Source organism: Carassius auratus, unplaced genomic scaffold, assembly GCF_003368295.1.
Source record: "Carassius auratus strain Wakin unplaced genomic scaffold, ASM336829v1 scaf_tig00009130, whole genome shotgun sequence".
Lineage (NCBI taxonomy): Eukaryota > Metazoa > Chordata > Actinopteri > Cypriniformes > Cyprinidae > Carassius > Carassius auratus.
The window spans coordinates 436,101-460,438 of record NW_020524006.1 but is presented as its reverse complement, the minus strand read 5'-3'; the positions used below and the strand labels follow the sequence as shown (position 1 = coordinate 460,438).

Sequence of the window (24,338 nt, the reverse complement as noted above, 5' to 3'; positions counted from 1 at the left end):
ACAACTGAAATTTAACCAGGATTTTATAAAATGATAGTGGAAATCACCACTGTTGTGCTCAGCACAACAAGGAAAATATTAATAATAATATCCATTTATTTTAGCTTTAAATGGCAAGCATAAATCACAACACTGACTCAGCACATCAAAATGACAAGAGAAAATAAATAAAAATGCATCTTCCACTAAATTTAGCTGTCTTAGTTCATTCTTAGTCTGTCTTAGTCATAGCCTAGAATTCAAAATTTTTGTTTTATGTAACGCAGATTGGCAAAAAAAAAAAAAAAAAAAAACGGCAGATGTCCACAGAGTCCTGTTTACTTTTACCCAACCATCCATTATTTATAAACTTTTATCCCAAAGTCATCGAGGTCTGAGCGAACAGATAAATGCTTGTCTCGTTTGGGGTCAAGACTGACAAGACATCAAATAGAAGATGAAGGATATGCTTTTGTTTGTTCCTTGAGTCTCTTGAGCCCCTGGATAAGATGGCCATCTATCAAGTCTTCAATTTCATTTGTCATCCAAGAGAAAACTTTGGCAGAAAGCGGAAAACTCTGACAGCATTTGATGAATTGGTGGCCTCCTCATTCTCTTGCATGTTCTTTCATATTATCACTCTAAGCAGAGCCGTGACAGACAAAGACAGGGTGAAGCATTGCCAGACATTTGTGTTTAACATTGCTGTCTACAGGAAGCAGTAGAATTTTCAGTCATACATTTGGAAAAAGCTCATTTGCTGGGAAAAAAAAACTCAATGATTCATTCATTATACAGCCAGTTTGCTGAGGAAGATATCAGGGTGTATCATTTCTGTGCCACTGGCTTCACCAAACTGTGGTTGAAGCAATGTTGGTGTTTCATGTAACCACAGTGTTTATACTTTTCCGGGAAATCAACCTATGAATGGCTTACATTTGTTTTTCTGCATATTAATCTGGGATTTAAGCAAGTATTTTAACATCACAAACTTGCCACTATTCAATATACAATAGCAAAACAGATATGATCATTACTTATATGCCATTGATGCCGAACTACAGGATTTGTGATTTGCAAGTCAATGAGCTCGTAGAAAGTTTGAGCTGTGAACAGGGGAAAATCAGTGGGTGATCAGCACTCGGGAATCTTTATGTGTGAACTATTCAATGACACATCAAAGAGGCTCACAGATGCCTTTCTCACTCAAAACAATTATATAGCACTTGACATCACGTGGTATCACGTGGTGTCACGTGTTGTGACAAGCTACAGCCAATGAGAGAGTACGGCATGGGTTGAGGTCAGCGGAAGAAAAACGTGAGAATATTTTGGAGAATTTGTTTTGACATCATTCCCATTTTTCTTGCGAGTTTTTATGACTAAATGAATTGGGAACAGTGTAGAGTCACTGGGTGACAGAGTTGTTGTTAGCTTGTGTAGTGTGTCAACCCCTGTTGCAAATCAGTTACAGATATGTAGTGTCATGTAGTGTGAACAACACACTTACTTCAAGACAGACAGCAAGTCTGATCTGTCAATGTTTAAAGTCGTGTAGTCTGCACTAAGCTTAACTATGTGGCATAATGCAATAACATGAACAAATTTCCCTGTATGGAAGACTCACGACTGGCAAACATGCTACTTCTTTTCTCTTTGATTGGGCTGGACGCATTGTTAATAAAAGTTGTTGTTAACTGTGAGAGGGTGTTTGTCCATTGTATCATGATACAGTATTAGCAATTGGTAGTAATGTCCCAAACACACACACACGTATATTAAGCCCCTTTCACACTGCTATTCCATTATACTTTCAGAAGCAAGCAAACGATCTCGGCGTAAGCGCGGAAAGTGAGGAAGTAACTGATCTCTGCTTCATTACAGTTTGCACATATTTTGTTCGTCGTGAACGTTGATCTTCCTTCAAAACAGCCCGGTAAAAGAGTCGCGCGATAATGCGCGTCATCACTTCGACACAGAATTAGATCTGGCTTTTGTTCACACAGCGCTCGTCCCGGGTTGTATCTGGCAATGTTACTAGGTCCCCGACCCGGGTTCAGTGCGGGATCAATATATATATTTAAAAAATAAAATTAAAATCACTGTGTTGTAAAGCATCATATTAATATTTGTATTTATAAGTTAACCCTCTGGAGTCTAAGGGTATTTTTGGGGCCTTGAGAAGTTTTGTCATGCCCTGACATTTGTGCTTTTTTCAGTTTCTTCTAAATATCTAAATGGGTAAAGTCTAATATCACTGTAATCAGCACAAACTGGGCTATAATAATATGTGAAACCCATGCATGTACATGATTGTATTTTTGAGAAAAAAAATGTTATGCATGGTTAGTGAAAAACTAAAAATGTTAAATCACTTGAATAAGGGAATAAAACACATACATAAAATTGGTTGCCGGAAAAGTTGAGAACTGGAGCTTGTAGCCTAGAATTTTTCTTTCTGAATGATGTGAAAATCATCTTGTTTACTCACTCACAGAAAACAATATATTGATTTAAATTTTCTAAAACACTTTTTGTTGGTAAAAGTCATATGCGAGTAGGCGTCAACTATCATGAATATCATTGTGATTTACACCTGAGAAGACAAAGGCCTGCCCATTCAACTGTGCCACTGTGAGGGAGGACTTACAAGAAAGAGAACAAAATAAAAGTATATAATTTTATGTTTGTAGTTTATTAAGAATATATTTAATTATCCCACAACATAATTTAATATCCACTTGGGGGAGCAGTTAAACAGTTTATTAGGAACAATCAAAGCTGACTTTCAAATTTTTTGGCATCCTTTCTCTAGTCACACAATCCTTCAGAAATCCTTTTAACAATCTTATTTTCTACCAAATAAACCCCATTTATTATCATCATTATTATTATTATTATTATTATTATTATTAATGTTGAAAAGAGCTGATAATATTTTTCAGGTTTTTTTAGGGGGAATAAATCGAAAGAACTGCATTGTTTGTACATTTGTTAGAGTTATCTCTATTTGTCACATTTATATTATTTACATCAAGCTTTTGAATGGTATAGTATTGTATATTGTTATTGAAACTTCATAATGTTTCACTTGATTATACATTTAGTCAGGAATTATAGTTTGGAAAAAGTATTTGGAAAAAGTCTAACTAGTAAAATGTTTACACGTTATGTGAAAACTAGTACAAATAAATAAAGAGAGACTTACTCTGTTTATGATCTCTGCTGAATAAAGTGCTTCATTCTTTTTTCTGAGGAAATCCATTTCTCAAATCCTCAACCACATCACATCTTTTTGGGGTGAATTATGTCTTAGTCCTCTCATCGCGAAGCAAACAGTAAAATAAAATAAAAACTTGAAGAATAGTCTGTACGATTAAAACTGAGAGTGTAATTTAAGTTCTTTTCGGGTTTATCAGGTGAAAATGACTCAAAACGCATATATGCGTTAATCGACTCGAAAGGGTTAACTCACAGTGATGATATGAAAAGCTGAGACAATAATAAAAAAAAAACTATGTTTGGTTATTGAGTTGCAGATTAAAGTGGAAGGTATTGGGTATTAAACAGGTCCTGTGTAAAAATTATGAAAATTAGGTATTTCATAAATTTTTCAACATTACAAGCTTTACTCTAAGGTTGGCTTAAAAAAAAAAAGGATTTCTGGTCCCGGGGCAGGTGATGGTCCAGATGCATTTTGTAATTTGATCCAGTGCCACCACCTGGAACCAGACCAACATGGTACATATCCATGTAATGAAGAGAAAATAGTGCCTCCTGAAGGGATATGTCTGCTACTTTATACATGCATGCAAATTTTTAAGTACATTCTATGCCATCAAATTTAATGTGCTTACAGCTAATGCAAATACTTCAAAGAAGACAAATCACATTGAAATAAGCTTGGTTCTTATTTTTAAATCATATTATTATTCTTCATTATCACCTGTTTCTTTGACTAAATTAATGATTAATGAGATTAGTCTTCCAAATCAAGTCATTAAATGTAGCTCATTGATGTTGACCTGTTTCTGTTTTGTTTCTCTTTGTCCTGCAGTTGGCTACATGGGATTCTGTCCATGGCCTGAATGGAAGTCTAAAGGAGAGCCGTATCGAGAACGGCATGCAGGGGGTTACAGTTAAAGTTGTGACATTATTGGTAATACTTACTTTTATCATTTTAACATTTAATTTTTTTTTTTTTTTTTTTTTGCAAGCATACCTGATTATTAGCGGGACAGTTACAATACAAATTATTTTGACTAATATGATTGTGCTTACCATAGCAAATAAAAGTGTAGCACTCTCAGCTCTGTTTAAAACTGTCACGTGTTAAATTTTGTATTGTTCAACTATTCTCCATTTTTTCATGATTTTGAGTAGACATGCTTCATTTTTTATTTGCCTGTAATAAATGTTACCAGCATGGGAGAGGGCAACATTCTTCTTGGGATCTGCTTATCCTTTATTTCTATAGCGCTTTATACAACACTGGTTGTGTCAAATCAGCTTTGCATTGTTGAATAGGAAAATAGTTGGTCAATAATGTAATAAGACAATAAAAGAGTATTGCATAAACAGATTACCTTTTGGTAATCAGTATTCCTCTTCAAAGGAGGATCCATTCGTGATGGTGGCAGAAAACATCCTCGGACAGCCCAAAAGATATAAAGGCTTCTCAATTGATGTCCTGGATGCCTTGGCCAAGATCCTAGGATTCAAGTATGAAATCTACCAGGTGGCAGACAGCAAATATGGTTCTCAGCTCTCCAATGGCTCATGGAATGGCATGATTGGGGAACTCATAAACAAGGCAAGAGCTCTAAATGTCTTTGTATTTCCAAAGCCATATTTACCTGTTGTTTTCTCAAATTATCCTGATGAAAAGTTCACCAGCATATAGTGAGTTTTGGATGCTGGTGTGCTAGTTTGTTCTGGGGGTACTTTAGAAGTTACAATAATGATCAGTCAAGCAAACACAATAATTGTGTGGCTGGCACTTTTAATTATTTGATTGGTTTCATTGGCATTTTGGCCAGTACCTTGCACTCTAAGAGGTTATTGTTAAGGAATGAACTGTAAAGCACAATTTTCAAACCACTCTGCTTAGCTAAAAAAAAAAAAAAAAACAGTGAGAGCTGAATCAGTCAAAAAAATGTGTCCAATCTATTACAGTATATCAACCAGCAATTAAATAAAGCAGGCCCCGATACCAGGGCTGAAATCTTTGCATGTTAGCTATCACTTTGATGTCATACTTCGCCCCCACCCCCCAAATCTTGTTTTCATGTGTTTTCTTTCTTTCAACAAATATGCTGACTTTACAACAATAATCGTTTTTCTTATTCCGTTTTTTGTCTTGTTTGTCGATATATATTCTTATTTTATAATATTAAAATATAAAATAGATGCACTACTTGGACAGTCGTAAAATGTACACTTGTTTTAAGGATGTTTAGAAAAACAAAACCTGATTAGAATTAATATTTTGTGTATTTTTGTAAGGCCTGTATTACCTAAAGAGTGAGTCTCTATGGCAGAGAGCTGCACGGGTCTGACTTTGTAAATCCGCACCCGCCCGTGTACCCGCTGTGTTTAAAACCGCATCCGACCATTTTCCGACCGCAGCACTAATTAAAATCCGCACCCAACCCGACACGCTTAAAATAGAACCGACACCCGACCCGCACCCGAAATCAAATCAGTTAAGCAAATCACATTAGACACACTTTTTTCGAATTTTATTGCCAGGTCATACAGAAGTTATTTATGGAAAACTCTTTTTAAAAGATATTCGTTTTTTATACATTGTAATCTTAATTTTGATCAATGTTTTATCTATCAATTGCCCATATTTGAATAAATAAGAAGCAAATATAGAGCAGACAATGAAATAACCTTAGTGTAATTGACAGAAATACTAAAAAATATTTTGCTACCTAAATTTAAATATTTTTTGTATCACGCATGCATGCATGCCTATTTCCCTTATATTAAATATAAAACGCATGTGGACTGATACTCCTTTATTAATGGAGTAGGCTATATAAACAGACGTTTCAATATACTGGTATTAAATGCATTTTCTGAGAATTTATATTTCACTTTTTTACTGCAAATGTCGAAATACGTGCTCTTTGGTCCATCAGTCACTGATCACATTAGAAAAAAATATCTCATAATAAAATACAAAATTGACTGATTTATGAATGTGCATATATATGCATGGTTCTCATCAGTCGGAAATACAGATAAACGCTTTCATTTGTTGAATTTTTGATCCTGAAAGAAAACAGAACAACAAAAGAGCGAATCATACCACCGTCTGAGGTTGTGCTTCAAGTCGAACGCACCCATTTATTAATCCTTCACTGCTGAGCATCGCAAGAGGCGACTCTGCGCCAGAGCGCGCATGTAAATGAGCTGCACAAAGTCAAAAAAACAACAACCCTGGATAGCCTAGATTAGGCCCATATTCACAAATGTGCTATGGAATTAAATATCTGATATTCCGATTGTCAAATACATGCAAGTGGAAGTGTATTGTTGTTTAAACACCTTTATAGCGATCGCGTTATGCGCAATATAATTTTATGACACAAATTTTAAAATAGGCTTAAATCAAACACATTTTAATTCAGATTCTATATATATATATATATATATTAGGGGTGTAACGATACGCGTATTCGTATTGAACCGTTCGATACGACGCTTTCGGTTCGGTACGCGGTACGCATTATGTATACCGAACGGTTCGTTGGAGTAATTAATTATATTTGAAAAAAAAAAAAAAAAGAGAGAGAAAGAAATATGATATGCGTTCAACAAGGTAGCCCAATAACCCAAACAACGTAACAGGCAACGCCCCTGACACTCCCGAAGAAGAAAAAAACACCATCTTATATGTTTATGTTAGGCTACTCAGCAGGCGCTCGCTCACTCAGTACGCGCTGAAGGCTCGTTGCAAAATAGCCAATGCGTTTAACAGACTAGAAATGAGAAGATCCTCCAATAACCAACAGGTCTGGTGTTTGGGTGCACTTTGGATTCCCTTTAAGCTATAATGGTGATGGCAAGAGAGTGGTGGATAAATAAACAACGGTATGTCGCATCTGCAACATGACAGGGTACACCAGCGGGAATACAAAAAAAAAAAAAAAAAAACCAGCGGGAATATCTGGGATATATGCGTCAGTACTATCTGGGAAAAGACGAAAAAAAGGAGAAACATGCACGCAGCAAACTATCCCTGCAGCATTTAGACACTATAGCTTACAGGGAATCCAACCCAAACACCAGACCTGTTGGTTATTTTAGGATCTTATATTTCTGGTCTGTTAAATGCATTAGACATTTTGCAACGAGCCTTCAGCGCGTGCTGAGTGAGCGAGCGCCTTAGGGGCCGTTCACATATCGTGCCTAAAAACGCATGGAAAACGCTAAGCGCGTCTTTCTCCTGAGGCGTCTGTCTTTGCTAAGCAACAATGACGTGCTCTCTCCATGAGACGCGGAAATTTCAGCGAAGGATAAATGGATTTGCAGCTCTAAAAATCGCTTGCAGTAGCTCTGCTACTGAATTTATTTCAAAATTGCAATCCATATACAACTATGATCAGCTGTTCCTTCATCTTGGCTGAGCTCTCAACGTTGTTACGGGAAAGGATGAAGCTGATTGGTTGGTTCTTGTCACATGACCCGCGGTGCGCTTGCGGCATTCTGAAAAGTTGCGATGTTTTTACATTTTGCTGTATCTAAAACGTATCGAACAAAACCGAACCGAACCGTGACATCAGTGTATCGTATCGAACCGAACCGTGAATTTTGTGAACCGTTACACCCCTAATATATATATATATATATATATATATATATATATATATATATATATATATATATATATATATATATATATATGAACGGAAAACAAAAACAACGGAAAAAAAACAGCTGGCTGATCTCAACTGATCTTAACGTCTGTTAACTATGACTCATGCAGCCGTTCGTGCCGTGGTGTTTTTTTTATTTTTTTAAGTGAAACGTAGGCCTATTTTTACGTTTGCACGTGACTGTTTTGAACCCGTGTTTAGACTTGTGTTTCCCTGTGTCCGACCCGACCCGCACCCGTATCCGACACAGTTGGATATTTTTCACCCGTTTCAGCCAAATTTGCGGGTCACCCGTTGGTTGTAGGAACCCGTGCAGGACTCTACTCTATGGTTGGACATTCCATTTTCAAATAAATGCTTATCTTTACAGAGAGCTGATTTGGCAGTGTCTGCCATAACTATAACACCAGAGCGAGAGAACGTTGTGGACTTCAGCAAGCGCTACATGGACTACTCTGTGGGGATCCTATATCGCAAACCGGAGGAAAAGATCAACATTTTTTCCTTGTTTGCCCCATTTGACTTGGCTGTGTGGGCCTGTATCGCAGCTGCCATTCCTGTGGTGGGCCTTCTGATCTTCCTGCTGACACGGATGCAGATGCTCCGCTCCCAGAATCCTCCAGGAGCCCATCACACTTCATCCATGTCTAACTCATTGCATAGTGCTATATGGATTGTCTATGGAGCCTTTGTACAACAAGGTACTTCAATGAATTCCTCTGTCATGTGTCCATTCCAAGGCATATTCAGAAACAACTTATCAGCTTAGAATGCTTTTAAGAGCAGCCAGAAGAACAGGTGATGATTTGACTCAGGGCTTTGAAAGATTTAAAATTAAAATTAAAACTGGTGCCAGATGATATTGGGGTGTCAATACATCATTCACTCTGCTAATGCAAGCATCTAATACATCAAGCTTTCTTTGGAGCGGTAAGCATATAGTGTTTGCAGATATTCAGAGAATAGTTTGTCTAAAAATGAAAATCCTGTTATTATTTGTTTACCCATTCAAACCCATGCAACGCAAAATGAGATATTTTGTATGTTTGTTTTAATCTTGAATGCAAAAAAAAAGTGGATGTATCCAGGTGACAGCAAAGCACCATAACAAATATAATTTAAGTTTCTAAGTAGTTTTAGCATGTTAATTGGTATTACTATGCTAATACATTTGGTCTTGAAGGAGTAAATCTGCAATAGGGGTGCTCCGATCACGATCGGCCGATCGTTATGCGCGTCTCGTCAGTAAAGCCGGTTCTCTAATCAGCGGTTAATTCCATCAGGTGCCTGATTTCACATAGAGCAGATGTTACTACACAGAGCCGTTGTTAATAGAGAAGATGCGCAAATCCACTTCATTTTCAGCGTTTTTTGGTGCATCTTCTCAGTTAACAACAGCTCTGTGTAGTAACAGCTGCTCTATGTGACATCACCTCCAAGCATTTTCGGTAAGTGAAGAGTGCCTTGTGTTCGGGCCGGCCTACTCTCACGTTGTCCTGAGACCCCAGCCTGGATACGTGCCCAAGGTTCCCATCACTCCCTTCCGAGACCAGGTGGTGAACCTGCAAGCGCTGCCCCTGTAGGATGCAGATTCAGCCTTGTCGTTGCTGTGTCCCGTAAGAGTGCTTCGCATATACGCGGACCGCACTCAAAGCTTTAGAAGCTCTGAGCAGCTCCTGGTCTGCTTTGGAGGTCAGCAGAAGGGGAAGGCTGTCTCTAAGCAGAGGTTGGCCCACTGGATAGTGGACGCCATCTCCTTGGCTAACCATTCCCAAGGCAAGCCGTGCCCCCTGGGGGTGAGGGCCCACTCCACACAGAGTGTGGCCTCCTCCTATGCGCTAGCGCACGGCACCTCTCTGGCAGACATCTGTCGAGCTGCGGGCTGGGCGACACCTAACACCTTTGCAAGGTTTTACAACCTCAGTGTAGAGCCAGTTTCTTCCCGTGTGTTGGGTAACAGGTAATTGGCGGGAAGGGCTGGCTGGGTGTCACGCTTGCTGCGCCATTCCCCCTAACACGGGGATGTGAGCGCCTTTCTTCTCCCAGTAGAGTTCCCCCTTTTGTCGGTCGACATAACGTCTCCGTTCCCTCCATCAGGGAACGAGGGTTATGTACGTAACCGAAACATTCTCATCCAAGAGACAAAATGGAGTAAATAGCTACCTCAGCAACTAGCATTCTAAACCCCCAGGTCCCTTTGTTAATGTCTGGCATACTGCCTACCAACGTGTTGGAAACTAGTTATTACATCTGGCCTGTTTCTATATGACATCTCTGTAGCTTGCCACCCTACGAAATGTGCAGTAGATAGTACAAAACCTAATAAAACTTTTTCAGCAGTAAGCACAATCACTTGTTCCACTGCTCACATCTTAAACATGTGGAATTAGCTATACTGATTGCATTTTAATAATTAATGCCATTTCTTGCTAATTCTAATGACTAAGGTCATTAATGTGAATGTGTGTTTTTATTTTATAGATTATGCACGTCTGTGTTGAAATTACCATATGATAATCTTTTAATACTCTTTGTTGTAATAGGCCTCCATTTTATGAGTATAAAATCCGGAATATAAAAAAAAATTATAAGAAAAAGAAGAAGAAAAATTATGAAAGGTTTAAAAAAGGCATTTTTTTTAACAACAAAACAAAAACAAAACAAAAGCTAAAAAAACAAGGGTGATTTAAATATGTGTGTGTGTGTGTGTGTTATTAAAAAAAAAAAAAAAGGAATCAAATCCCTTCTTACATTTATATATTCTGAAGGATTTTTGTGTTATCTGCCACAGGTGGAGATTCAGTGGTGGGGTCTGTGGCACTGAGGATAGTCATGGGCAGTTGGTGGTTGTTCACATTGATTGTGTGTTCATCTTACACGGCTAACCTGGCTGCGTTCCTAACGGTGTCCCGCGTGGACAACACTATAAGGTAAAGTGCTATTTCACAAATAGTCCCACTCAATGGTACCATATGGTACAGAGTTGATCTATGTCTATTAAAAGCTTTTCTATCCTGCATTTGTCCTTAGAATTGGTGCATCCTTATGTTCAGGAAGCTTCAAACATAGTTTGGCCACATGGCAAGCAATATGCTGAAAATTGATGCAGTATTATACAGTTTAACACACGCTATGTGTGGCAAGAGAAGGCAAGCAAGAAATTTGAAATATTGGGATTTTACAGAAAAACTGTGGAAAATATGAAGATTTTTAAAAGGGTCCAATTATGGTCTTTTTCAAAGTCTTGATTTTGTTTTGGGGGTATACTACAACACGCTCTAATGCTTGTTGCTACAAAGAATTATGTTTCACAGATTTTACATTATTACAATACCTTTTTCTCCAGCCTGGAACAAATGGCTCGATTACTTCCGGGTTCGATGAAGGCCCACCTTCAGAAAAATGAAATGTGAAGTGAATGGCTAGCTGTTCCAGTGTGTTTGTAAATGGCGAACAGCTTAGACTGTGTTTCAGTACTGCCACGCCCCTTGCAAAGCAGCAAGTTTCGTCTGTTATATATGGCGTATAATTATAGATGGCATCAATATAACCATATAAACCCCGAAATATTGGGGATCGCGAGGATCGCGCAGAACCTTTGCACACATGGATATTGCAAGACATAATAGAGTGGTAGCATTATTGTTTTGTATAAGTGCATTTGAATTATGTTTATTGTTCTTTAAGTCCAACATGATAACATTAATTGAAGTGAAACTATTAAACTTAATACCATAGTACAGTGTTTCCCAAAGACTACACTCTATTTTTGGTGGCATATATATGCACACTCATTCTCTGTCAGCAGGAGGGGCTGTTGGAGTGGTAGAGATCAAGGTTTGCCCAGTAACGGCTGTACACAAAACAGCTCTCCACTCACAAATGCTGCATTATCAGACATTACATGAAAGATGACATGAAAATGACATCCTATTTTTGTGGAGACAGTTTCCTTCAGAAATACAATGATAGAAAAACACTCACACTCAATCTATGGGAAACACTGTAGTCACAAAATTTAAATGTAAATTTAGCAGATTAGGCCTACATCATTGTCCTGTCAGCAATTTATTTTAAAAACAGCTATTTATTTTCATAATTGTAACATATATACTTACATACATAACTATTCAGGTGCATGTGTAATAACTTGCGAAAACTTGACACTACAGCAGCATTTCTTCTTCATCGTCGTCTTGTCTGATGCACTCAACCAAGGGTTCTAGCCATGACCTCGCCCCACCCCACCCCCCCAACCATTTGAATTTCCACAGGTGGGAATTACTTAAATAATATTCTAATGGCCTGCTTTGTGGCATCACAAAAACATGGAAAACAATGCTGCAGTCCAAATGATCTGTTCATTGTTGTTCTTGAAAAGTATTTTTTTTTTTTTTTTTTACCAAAATATCTTCCTTTGGGGTGGACTTTGAGACTTGTAACTTTGTAGATCTTTTTTTTTATGCCCAAACATACACAGTACACACTGACTAAAATCAAAAATTGAAAAGCTTAATAGGACCCCTTTAGAAAACTATATCCATCCATAAGTAATAACTACCAATTATTTTAAAGACATAAATTAAACAAACAAAGCAGAATATAAAGTTCAGTTTAAAAAAAAAAAAAGTTTAAAAACTACTAAATTCCTCAAATAAATCTCTTGAGTGTATTTCAACTGTTTAATCCTAGAAGTTTGTAGGTTTGCTGTCTGAAGCTGACAATAGGATTTCATGATGGCAAGAACTGTGCAAGTCGTAAGTCGGCTTTCTGGGACATGTTCCCATTAGAGTGAAGCGAGGTGAACTAGAGAGATAAATGTATTAGTATGGATGGAGAGAGGTTGAGACTATTACAGTGTGTTTGTGTGTGTGTGTGTGTGTGTGTGTGTGTGTGTGTGTGTGTGTGTATTTGCTTGTTTTTGTTTTTGTTTTTTGAATAAACAAGCAAAACTGAAGCTGAATTTTAATTCTAGTGATCACCCTACATTTTCATATATGGAAAACTGCAGAATTCACTTTTTGATAACTCACTTTGTGTTTCATGGGAAAACCCAACCTCACATAAAGATAAAAAATATGTATAATAAAACTTGACTTCATTTTCACTATAATAATTACTAAAGTGTGTTCATATTTTTTTTAGTTCAATTTTACCCTTTTTGAACTCAATCTTATTAAAGGGCCAAACAGAGATCATACATTATTAATGTTCACTGTCACTGGCATTGATTCAGTCTTTCATTTAGTCTACAGTTTGGACAGCTGGCGGAAGTCATTTTCATAAAAGGCTGACAATTAGATATATATCAAAATATATATACTGAATACAAATCCATATATAATATCTCAATAAGTGCAAAAACTCTTAGGCTGTGATTAACGAATTCATGTTTTGTAACATTTTGGACTGATTCCCATAACTACCCTCACCCATAACTCACAGAAATGTTATATACTGGCTTCAAAATTCTCCATAAGGTGACAACTCTGTCACTATCATTTCATACCTACTTTGATCATGGAACATAATAATGGAATTTGTTTATACTTTTGGAATTTGCAATTTACAAAATTTGACTCAAATATCGGAGGGGGCACTTTCCCCCTTGGTTTGAATGGGCATGAAGCCCGCCTAGGGCGATTAATATAATTATACAGTTAATCACTCGAATTCTATGGGAATAGGCGAGTCCACATCACAACTATACATTGTATGTGCCCCTGCCCTTTTCAGTCCTGTGCTCATTGTTTACTGGACATGTGATGCATATTGGCACACAAAACTGAACATACTTTTGATAAAAATAATTTTACCCTAAGTCAGGAGCCAAAATCTGATTGGCTTACTTCAACTAAGTTTCCAGGAGCCTAAGCAGTCTGCCAGGAAATAAAGACAGGTTCAGGAAGACTGTGACAAATGAGCACTTCACATAAGCAAAAAAAAAAAAAAAAAAAAAAAAAAAAACACTGGATTTCAGAAACCTTATGAAGATTAACTAGAAACATTAGAAACAGTAAAAAAATAATAATTACATTATTATTATTATTATTATTATTATTATTATTATTATTATTATTATTATTGTTATTATTATTATTATTATTATTATTATCATTATTGGACTTTATTATTCTGTGCTCAAATATTTCTATTCTGTGTGCTTCTTTTCCTGTGTTCCTGCTAGTTTGTCTTCACATCTGTAAATGTTATCCAATGCTCAGGTATGATGACAGGTGTTTACCCAGCCTGTGTGCCTCTGATGTTTGACTGCATTTGATTATGCTAATTTTGAGCGAACTGCGTCACATCAGAGTGTGAACAGATCTCTGCTCTCAGACAAACATAACAACATATTCATTTGTGCAAGTTTTGTTGAAAGACAAATGCTACATATACATGTTCAGGATGGTCTCACTGTTTTTCATAGGCACTATTTTATAGAAATCTTAATAAAATGTATTTCAAAATAAATAAATAAAAACTGTGTAAATTTGTGTGTTTATAACAAACTATGTAATGTAGCCACACTATTGTTTTTCCCCTACCCCTGTTTGCTGTGACATCTCTGTTTCAATGGTTATCTAGATTTTTTTCCCCACTCGTCCTCCTTATTCTGACTTGTATTGACAATTCCAAAGGTCAGATCAATTGAAGGGATAGTTAACTCAAAAATTAAATCACGCACAAACATTATGTTGATCTAAACAGTGTTGTTACTGTAATTAGATGTACTGTATATTTGTTCAGTAATCCAATTACACTTTATTTTCTTTCTTTCTTTCTTTCTTTCTTTTTTTGATAAAATGAGCATACAGTTTTCCATTTGGTTAAAGGTCATGTGAAGGCTGAGTGAGCAGATACTGAGGGCATGAACCTTAACGAACAGATTGTATTGAGCACACTCTCACCTGTGTCCTCTCTTTCAAATAGTATGGGGAAGTCTATTATTAATTTATTTTTTAATAGACAAGATGACATTCAGGGGGCGTACTTAATACACTCGCTCGTCTGTGCTTCTGCACATGCTTAACATACTCTGTCGGTTCATAGAGTTACCATTGTAACCAGGATTGTAAGGGTGTTGTAGGGGATTAGAAAATAATCCACAGTTCAAAAATAAATATTTAAACATATTACAGTAAAACATTATTATTATTATTATTATTATTATTATTATTATTATTATTATTATTATTATTTTATTTTATTTCTGAAAAGTGACATTGTCCTACAGTGAAAAAATAAGGCAACATCTATCATGCCTCACCTTACCCCATTGAGTTTTACCAAACCCCCTAAAGAAGGAATGGGCAAATCTGGTCGTGGAGGGAACTGTCCTGTAGAGATTTGCTCCGATCCTGATAACCTGATAACTGGTAACATAGTAATTACAAAGACACTGATTAGCTTGTTCAGGTGTGTTTGAGTAGAGTTAGAGCTAAACTCTACAGGACAGTGGCCCTCCAGGACAAAGTTTGCCTATCCCTGATCTGAATTGTGCAAGGGGTTAAGTGGGGGGAAATGAAGAATAAATGGAGGTAAGTCACTTGACAGGAAGAAATGCCTCCATAGTGCTATGACTGGCCTATTACCCTGTTCCCCCCGAGTTATTAGGAAAACTAATTAAAAAGTAAACCGCTCTCACCTATTTACAAGTTACATTACAATTTTAAATTGCCTCGAAAACATTATCAATGACAGAACAAGAAGTGAAATTGAAGGTACAATGCTGTGTCTGTGACCATTTACCCAATCTTACCATTATTTTGTCTATAACCAGGGGTGCACATAATTTTTTCAGCCTGGTTCTCAGAAGAGAACCTGGAGATTTGTTTTTTTCCTGCAACTATAATATAATAATAGTTATAATATTATTACACTTTATTTATTTAGTTTTTTTTTTTTTTTTTTTATTAAATAATAGTAAATAAACTAAATAATAGTGTGTGATAATATTATTAAAAATAAAAAAGAAGTCCTAGTATTAAATACAAATGCATTTATTTTACAGTAAATAAACTTATAAATAAAATGCTAATATTTACTACTACTTTGTTTGTTAGCCTCTTTAAGAAGAATTGCTTTATGTATTCCCCAATTTTAAGTCACTTTGGAAAAAAAGCATCTAGAAATAAATAAACAAAAGCGTTTTCATCATATTCAAACTTAAAATCAGCAGGCTTTTTATTTTGGCGGGTTGCCGGCAAGTAAGTATACGCGCTTCCGGATTTAGCGCTGCTGAGTGAAGAGCGTCAATGGAGGAATGTCACAGTTTTGTATTGTGCTTTGAAACGGTAGGAGTATAGCCTAGATTTATGCATTCAGGTTGAAAATAAAACTTATATAGTACAGTTTGTGATCTAAAATGGTAATTGTGCATTAACAGCTGTCAACCATGTCGTATGCAAATGCGCTGTCAGAACTTATTTATATTATGCATTTTTTATTTTAGTCGCGCATGCGGACCTGCAACCCACTTATGTGCACCCCTGTCTATTACAACAATTACCTTTAATATAGGTAACAACAATTACCTTAAAATAATAATAATAATAATCTAAAAATTAAATTAGCATACCTAGTTGTTGTATGCCAACTCTAAATCAGGAAAACACTTACAGTAGACCGACAAGCAAACTGGCATTACAGAGTGAAACGTTTTCTTTCTTATGTTTCATCGGCTGGGCCTGACAGCTCCATTAGCAGTACAGATGGCCCAACATCTCACATAACTTACAGAGTTGTTTTTGGATTTTAAAGTTAGCTCTTGACAAGTTAGGTCCCTGTCCTGTTGATGTATGTTGGCTGAATTCTGGATGAATACTGTGGCACCATTAACATGATAAATTCAGACATCTTTAGGTTGGGCCCGTCACACCAAGGATTTCAAGTTTATGTTTTTGTAACGAGGAGGCATTACTAGAATCCATTTGCAAAAGTTTATTAGAGAAAGATCAGACAGAGTCGTGAAACCAGGCAGCGAGTCAGTACCGATAGCAGTCCGATCTTTCAACATACACAAAGGGAAACCAACAGGCAGAGACATGTAGGCAGGGGAATTGGTCAAACAAACATCAGTCCAGTCAGGCAGTAAATGCACAATACTCAACTACTCAATGCTCAATACTGTTTAAGGGGCCGTTCACATATCGTGCCTAAAAACGTGTGGAAAATGCTAGGCACGCCGCTTTCTCCTTCTTTCCAAAGCGCTCGGGCAGTTGCGCTCCAGAGGCATCTGCTGTTGCTAAGCAACCATGACCTGCGCTCTCCATGAAGACGCGGAAATTTCAGCAAAGGATAAATGGGTTTGCAGCACTAAAAATCGCTTGCAGTAGCTCTGCTACTAAATTTATTTCAAAATGGCAATTCATATATAGTTATGGTCAGCTGTTCTTTCATCTTGGCTGAGCTTTTAAAGTTTTTACGGGAAAGGATAAAGCTGATTGGTTAGTTCTTGTCACATGACCTGCGGTGCGCTTGCGGCTCTCTGTAAGGTTGAGTTTTAACTCAATGTGGTGCGGAAAAAGCGACTGTGTCGCTTCCATTATGAGCGCGCATTCCGCACACCTACATTGGAAATAATGAAAATGAGTGCGCATAAGATGCGATATGTGAACGGCCCCTATTACTTACTGTCAACTTAATTTAAAGGTTGGAAATGTCAAACGCAACATGTATTACAGTGTACAGATCTTCATAAGTAGGGTTGGGTATTTTTAGAAATGTTCCGGTTCGGCTTCTGGTTCTATTTAAATTAACTATTATTATGTTGTTGTTTTTTTACTATTTTAACTTCACTGAATGTAGCATTGCTGGAAGGTAGTAAGTCATGTTGAGTAATGCTAGTCCATCAATCAGCACGTGTTTTTTACATCTGCCATTAGATGTACAGTCACACAAAACGATGTGCACAGTTATCAAAGGCGCGAGTGCACATACAGTCGTGGGAAACAATATGTTCGGCAATTTAAGACGCGACAGTGCAACGAGTTTGTGGAATGTGCGTCATTGGAATCAATGTGCTCAGAGAGGCAAGGAGGCGTGTTTGTTAATCGGTCCGTGACATCCTTTACGGGAAACGCTGAATACTCAGAACACCGGCACAAGGCTGTTCACAGCGCTTGGTCACGTGTTGTACCAGAACCATTTTCGGAACCGAAACTTAGAAATTGCTCACAGTTCCGGTTATTTTCAGAGAACAAAACCGGTTTTGAATAAGAACCAGTTCTCATTCCCATCCCTATTTTTTTTTTATTTAGACATTCTTTCAACATTAAGAAGATCAGGCCCTTTCTTTCGGAACATGCTGCACAAATCCTTGATTAAGCTCTTGTTCTGTCCAGGCTGGACTATTGCAATGCTCTCTTGGCAGGTCTTCCAGCCAGTTCTATCAATCCTTTACAATTAATCCAGAAGGCAGCAGCAAGATTAATTATTAATTAGCTGAAAAGAATACTTCACACCTCTGTTTATCAATTTGCACTGGCCACCAATAGCTGCTCGCATAATAAAATTCAAGGCATTGATGTTTGCATACAAAACCACCACTGGCTCTACATCCCTTTACCTAAATATATTACTTCATTCTTATGTGCCCTCTAGAAGCTTGCATTCTGCAAGTGAATATCGCTTGATTGTGCCATCCCAGGGAAGCACAAAGTCACTTTTACGGAATTTTAAATTAAATGTTCCCTCCTAGTAGATGACCTTCCCAACTCAAACCGAGTTCTTAGCCATCTTCAGGAATCGGCTTAAAACACATCTCTTCGATCTTTATTTGACTCTCTAACTTTAGCACTCACTATTCTAATTCTATTCTAAAAAATAATAATAATAATAATAATAAAACTACCTACCTACCTTTCTAATCTTTCTGTATTCTATCTATTTTCTTTTTTTTATTATTATACAATTATAAAAAAGACCTCTAACACTAGCTTGCTCTATTCTTTTTCTATTCTATATGTTTTCTTTTTATTTATTGCATTATTTAAAAGCCCTTGCTACGTGTACTGCTTTTAAGCTAACTGAGACTTGTTATAGCACTTATATGTCATTGCTCTTTTGTTGTTTTTGATTGCTTCCATTGACCTCAATTTGTAAATCGCTTTGGATAAAAGTCTCTGCTAAATGACATAATGTAAATGTAAATAAAGTGTTTTTAGTTTGTTTGTTTTTACAGTGCAGCTTGTAGTCTATATTTTGTAAGTTTTGGATTGTAATTGATGAACAAATGCACACACATCACACAGTGGTCTATTGCCCTTGCCTTATTCAGCCAGAGGGTGGTACTCTTATGTTTACTGACAGGCTTTAATTTCAATTTCAATTTATTTATAAAGCACAATTAAACAAAACTACCACTGACCAATGTGCTGTACAAAGTAAAAACAACAAAATAACAGATAAGTAACACAACATCAAACTGTAACCACTCGTTTACCAGAGAGACACAGGAGATAGTAGATCCAATCGCAAGTATTTATTAAATAAAGGTTAATCCAATTCTTGGTCGAACAAGCAGAGGTCAAGGCCAAACAGACAGTCCAAAAATAAACAAAAAAATAAACAAAGTAGGGAACAGGAAAGGGAACTCGGAAGACGAGAGGTTAGGGTCAATCTCGGGAGACGAGAAGATGAAGGGGAAACTCGGATGACGAGAAAGCTGATAACAGGAAGGGTAAGGACTCTATACAAACAACAGGGAAAGACTGGTATTTATATGGAGGCTAATGACACTAAAGTGACTGCACCTGGTGCAATTAACAGGAGTGCAATTACTGTGAAGACAGGACCAGACTAGAGGAATTCTAGTGCCTACGGTGAAGTGCCTAAGGGGAAGTGAGCCCACTAGTGGACACCCAGGGAAACAGAGACTAGACAGCGTGACACAAACCAGGACAACATCATCACCCACACACATTAAATGTTATCATAGAATGCATACCATAAATTCAGAAGCAAGTATAAATTGCATTTAAATATTGATTTAGATTGTTACAAGTTGTGAAGGAATTCAGGAGAGGGAAAGAAAACCATTCTCATCGCACATATAGCAAATACAAAAGCCTGTTCATGTGAGCACATTTAAACTGAAGGTTTTTCACTACTACGGTGTGCTATTCCACTTATTTTTCTGTAAGAATTCCTGGAATTCTCAGAAAATAGTTTAATTTCTTCAAAAACATTACATGGAGGTCTGCATGAATTTAGGATATGTCACTAAATAAATAATGTGAGAGACAGAACATTAAAACTGTAAACATCCCATGCACATTTCTGGTGTCTCTCAGTCTTTCTTTGTATGAGCAATAGATGTACAGTAATTGACTGTGTATGTAAGGTGAGAGATTGGAATGAACACTAACCATGATTATTAAACCTTTTACTTAATATTTTTTTAAAAGGTTTTATTTATTTATTTTATTTTATTTGTTGATGATCTTTTCTATCTATTCAACAGAACGTTTCAGGATCTTGCAAGGCAGATGGACTATGCCTACGGCACCGTTAGGGACTCAGCAGTGTATGATTACTTCAGAGCCAAAGGTACAAACCCACTGGAGCAGGACAGCACATATGCAGAGCTGTGGAGGACAATCAGCAAAAACAATGGACAGGACTACTCAGTTTCTAGCCCTTCTGAAGGCATACGCAAGGTATGATCATTGCTCACCTATTTGTTATGTGATTTCAAAGATTTATGAAAACAAAAAGACATTTTGAGGAATTTGTTATTGGTGTAATCCTTTTTTTTATGGCAAAAACTTTTGGACTAATAATTTGTTCTTCACTAATATGTTAATTGCTTCCAAATTTAGTCCATTACTATTGTTGTAATTGTTTGAGCATCCCCCTGACATTCTGAGTCAGAAAACTGTGTCTCTAGCTCAGGAGAACAATAACCAATGATTTTTTGGCAAGTTATCAAATATTCAACATACAGCAAGTGAATGTGACATATCTTTTCCTCAAATTCCTGACTTCTCAGTAATGATGGTGATATGCCAAATTAATTCTAGAATATTCTGAGCTCTGGACATTGAAGTTATCAGAACAATCTTTCAATGACCACACATTCTACATCCCCCTGTACACTTTGTTTTTTTTCCCCCCTAAGCTCGTTTGTTTGGGCATATTCAATTCAATTCAAGTTTATCTGTATAGCACTTTTTACAATACAAATCGTTAAAGCAACTTTACAGAAAATTACTTTTCTACAGTATTTAGTAGTAGCTTATAAGTGGTGACTGTCAGTTTATGTGCATATGACAGGATTTTTCAGAAAAATGAATACAAGACATAGTCAGCCAGACTATTCTGTCCCTGCTGCAAGTAGGTTGCACCTCGACAGATAGTTAAAACAGGATGAAGGCTGAAGAAAAAGTTTTACTTGAAATCTTCAGTTGCACAACATCGTTTTTCTTGTGAAACTATAATACAACACAAAATATAAATTAAGTATAAAGTATGAGTAAATGTAATTTTAAAGAAAGAAATACAATCTAACATTTATATGTGAGAGAACAACAATCTTATTCAAATGTACAACAAATGGTTCTTTTTTAACAGATGAAATACAATAAACAGTTTAACTTACAGACTCTGGCATGAAATAACAAGAATATAGCTTTTATCAGGGAGACATCTACGGCTGCATCACTGCTGTTGTGAAGAGAAATTTAAGATGGCTGCCATGAACCTAAGTCTCATGATGTGCCTCAACCAATAAAATAAATTTCACTAGTTCACGTTTACATATCATTAGCTGAGGTATGGTATGCGTATTTGGCGTGCTGTCCGGGGAAGGGCTCCGAGCTCGGGAATGGCCCAAACCTAGAGTACCCCCCCTTCCCCGTCTATTTATAAAGTGAACTTGAAGTGAGGAGATGGGGTGGAGGAGGGATGCTGATAAACCGTCAATGGATAGAGGTAAGTCAGCGATATTTATACTATGGGATTAATTACTTGATTATGGTCCACCTGTGTTGATTAGGCTAAGTATCTGACGCGCTCCTCCCGAATCTTATTAGTACATTACATTTCACTAGTTCACGCTTACATATAATTAGCTGAGATATGGTATGCGTATTTGGCGTGCTGTCCGGGGAAGGGCTCCGAGCTCGGGAATGGCCCGAACCTAGAGTACCCCCCAAAAAGGCAAATGTACAAGAGGACAGCCGCCAGTTTAAAGAATGCCCCCCCAAAAAAGCATAGAGTACTGGCGGGGGCTGATTTGGTTTCTGAGAAGTCATCTCGTTGGCAGGCTGGAAGGGCCTACGTACTCCGGAGGGAGCGACTTGGGCGTTGGGAGAGTAGGCCCTACCGGCTGCAGCTAGTGAACTACGTGGTTGTTGGCACCCGGTCGGTAGGGCTCGAGCCAATGCTCAAATGGAGCTTTTTGGCGTTGGAACGGTGAGCCCTACCGGCCGATGAGGAGGAGCAGAGTGGTTGTGGTGCCCGACCGGGAGGACCCGGGTTGCCTCGACCGGAATAGGTCACGGTGTCGGCGTACAGGCCCTACATGCTGATAGCCCCTGCTATTCAGTGGGTGAAGGGCCTAACACTGACCGAGAGGGCCCATGAAGCCTCCGACAGGAGATTGAGACTCAGGATGACGGACGTCTGGGTCCTCTCGGTTTGGCAGATAAAAAGCTTTGGGCTGGCCGACAAGGAGGACTCTAGCGACATCCGAAGGGAGATCCTGACTCCCGAGATTGCTTAAGCGGGAAAGCATCTGACAGGATTTTAATACTTGCGATGTCATACGAGTAAGCTTTGCTGATAGTTGAACGGAGAAGGCAAAGGTTGGCTCAACTGGGAGCACTCTTGCAGCGCCTGACAGGGAGTTCAATACCAAGGATGATTTGTTTGTCTACGAGGGTAGACGCTGTGAGGCTTACTTGAATAATTATTTAGCAAATCCAATGAGCTGCTTCCGATAATGAGTCCGAAAGATCTTGGTGCAGTCATAGTATTCGAAATTAAGCGTGCAAAAATAAATTGGATTTCCTGTGCCAGTGTACCCTAAATAGGTGGCATGTATTGGCGATGTGGTCATTGTCAGCACGTGAGATCGATGGTACATATCAACGATGTAATTGTGCAAGGGTGGAGTAAGAGAAAGATTCTTTATACTTGTCTGAGCTTACTGTTTGCCATTTTGACCATGCAGGTGCAGGAAAAGAGCCTATGGAATCACCAATAATCGAAAAAATATACTTTTGGACGTACTGATAACTGGCATCAAGTATAAAATACTATATTTAAATACTGCTAGTTCATGTAGTCGGCACTACTGTCATCTCGCTTGTCCTGTGATTTTTTTTTTTTTTTTTTTAATATATATACGATAGTAGATTCCATTTAAAGTCCAATGATTTAACCCTAATATGGATGTAAACTAATGCCTTGAATATAAGGTATTCAAAAACCGGTAAGTGCATATATTTGGAGTGAGTTCGGTTGAAATGATGCCTTGGTCGTACGCGCTCCGGATCACATGCCTCATGATGAGGTTTTTTTTTTTTTTTTTTTTTTTTTTTACATATATATATTTAGGTATAGAAAAGGCTCCTGCGGGAGCAGACACTGCGTGGCAGTGAGGAGGTATAGGAAAGGCTCCTGCGGAAGCAGACACTGCTGCGGCAGTGGGGAGATACAGGAAAGGCTCCTGCGGGAGCAGACACTGCTGCGGCAGTGAGGAGCTATAGGAAAGGCTCCTGTGGGAGCAGACACTGTGCGGCAGTGAGGAGGTATAGGAAAGGCTCCTGCGGAAGCAGACACTGCTGCGGCAGTGGGGAGATACAGGAAAGGCTCCTGCGGGAGCAGACACTGCTGCGGCAGTGAGGAGCTATAGGAAAGGCTCCTGTGGGAGCAGACACTGTGCGGCAGTGAGGAGGTATAGGAAAGGCTCCTGCGGAAGCAGACACTGCTGCGGCAGTGGGGAGATACAGGAAAGGCTCCTGCGGGAGCAGACAATGCTGCGGCAGTGAGGAGCTATAGGAAAGGCTCCTGTGGGAGCAGACACTGTGCGGCAGTGAGGAGGTATAGGAAAGGCTCCTGCGGGAGCAGACACTGCTGCGGCAGTGGGGAGAACGGGAAAGGCTCCTGCGGGAGCAGACACTGCTGCGGCAGTGAGGAGGTACAGAAAAGGCTCCTGCGGGAGCAGACACTGCTGCGGCAGTGAGGAGGTACAGGAAAGGCTCCTGCGGGAGTAGACACTGCTGCGGCAGTGGGGAGATACAGGAAAGGCTCCTGCGGGAGCAGACACTGCTGCGGCAGTGGGGAAATATGGGAAAGGCTACTTGCTTCTGCTGCTGTAGATTTTGGCTGTGGGAAGAGTAAAAAGGGTTAGTAACATTTGATGGGGCAAGCTAAAAATGAATGGGTAGCCTACTGTGTTACCAGCTTAGCAATTGTTTGCCTGATTTGACAATTCCTCAAGCCTTGTCCACCTTATTATGT

The 24,338-nt window shown here is 38.2% G+C and overlaps 1 protein-coding gene across 1 annotated transcript in view; it reads left to right on the top strand.

Annotated features, from left to right (window-relative positions):
- Nucleotides 1-24,338, top strand: part of LOC113072475 (glutamate receptor ionotropic, delta-1-like) — a 389,481-nt gene that overhangs the window by 340,811 nt on the left and 24,332 nt on the right. The window contains 5 exon segments of the mRNA XM_026245462.1: nt 4,037-4,138; nt 4,595-4,792; nt 8,239-8,569; nt 10,660-10,798; nt 20,335-20,530. Of these exon segments, the coding sequence (XP_026101247.1) occupies nt 4,037-4,138; nt 4,595-4,792; nt 8,239-8,569; nt 10,660-10,798; nt 20,335-20,530 (966 nt within the window).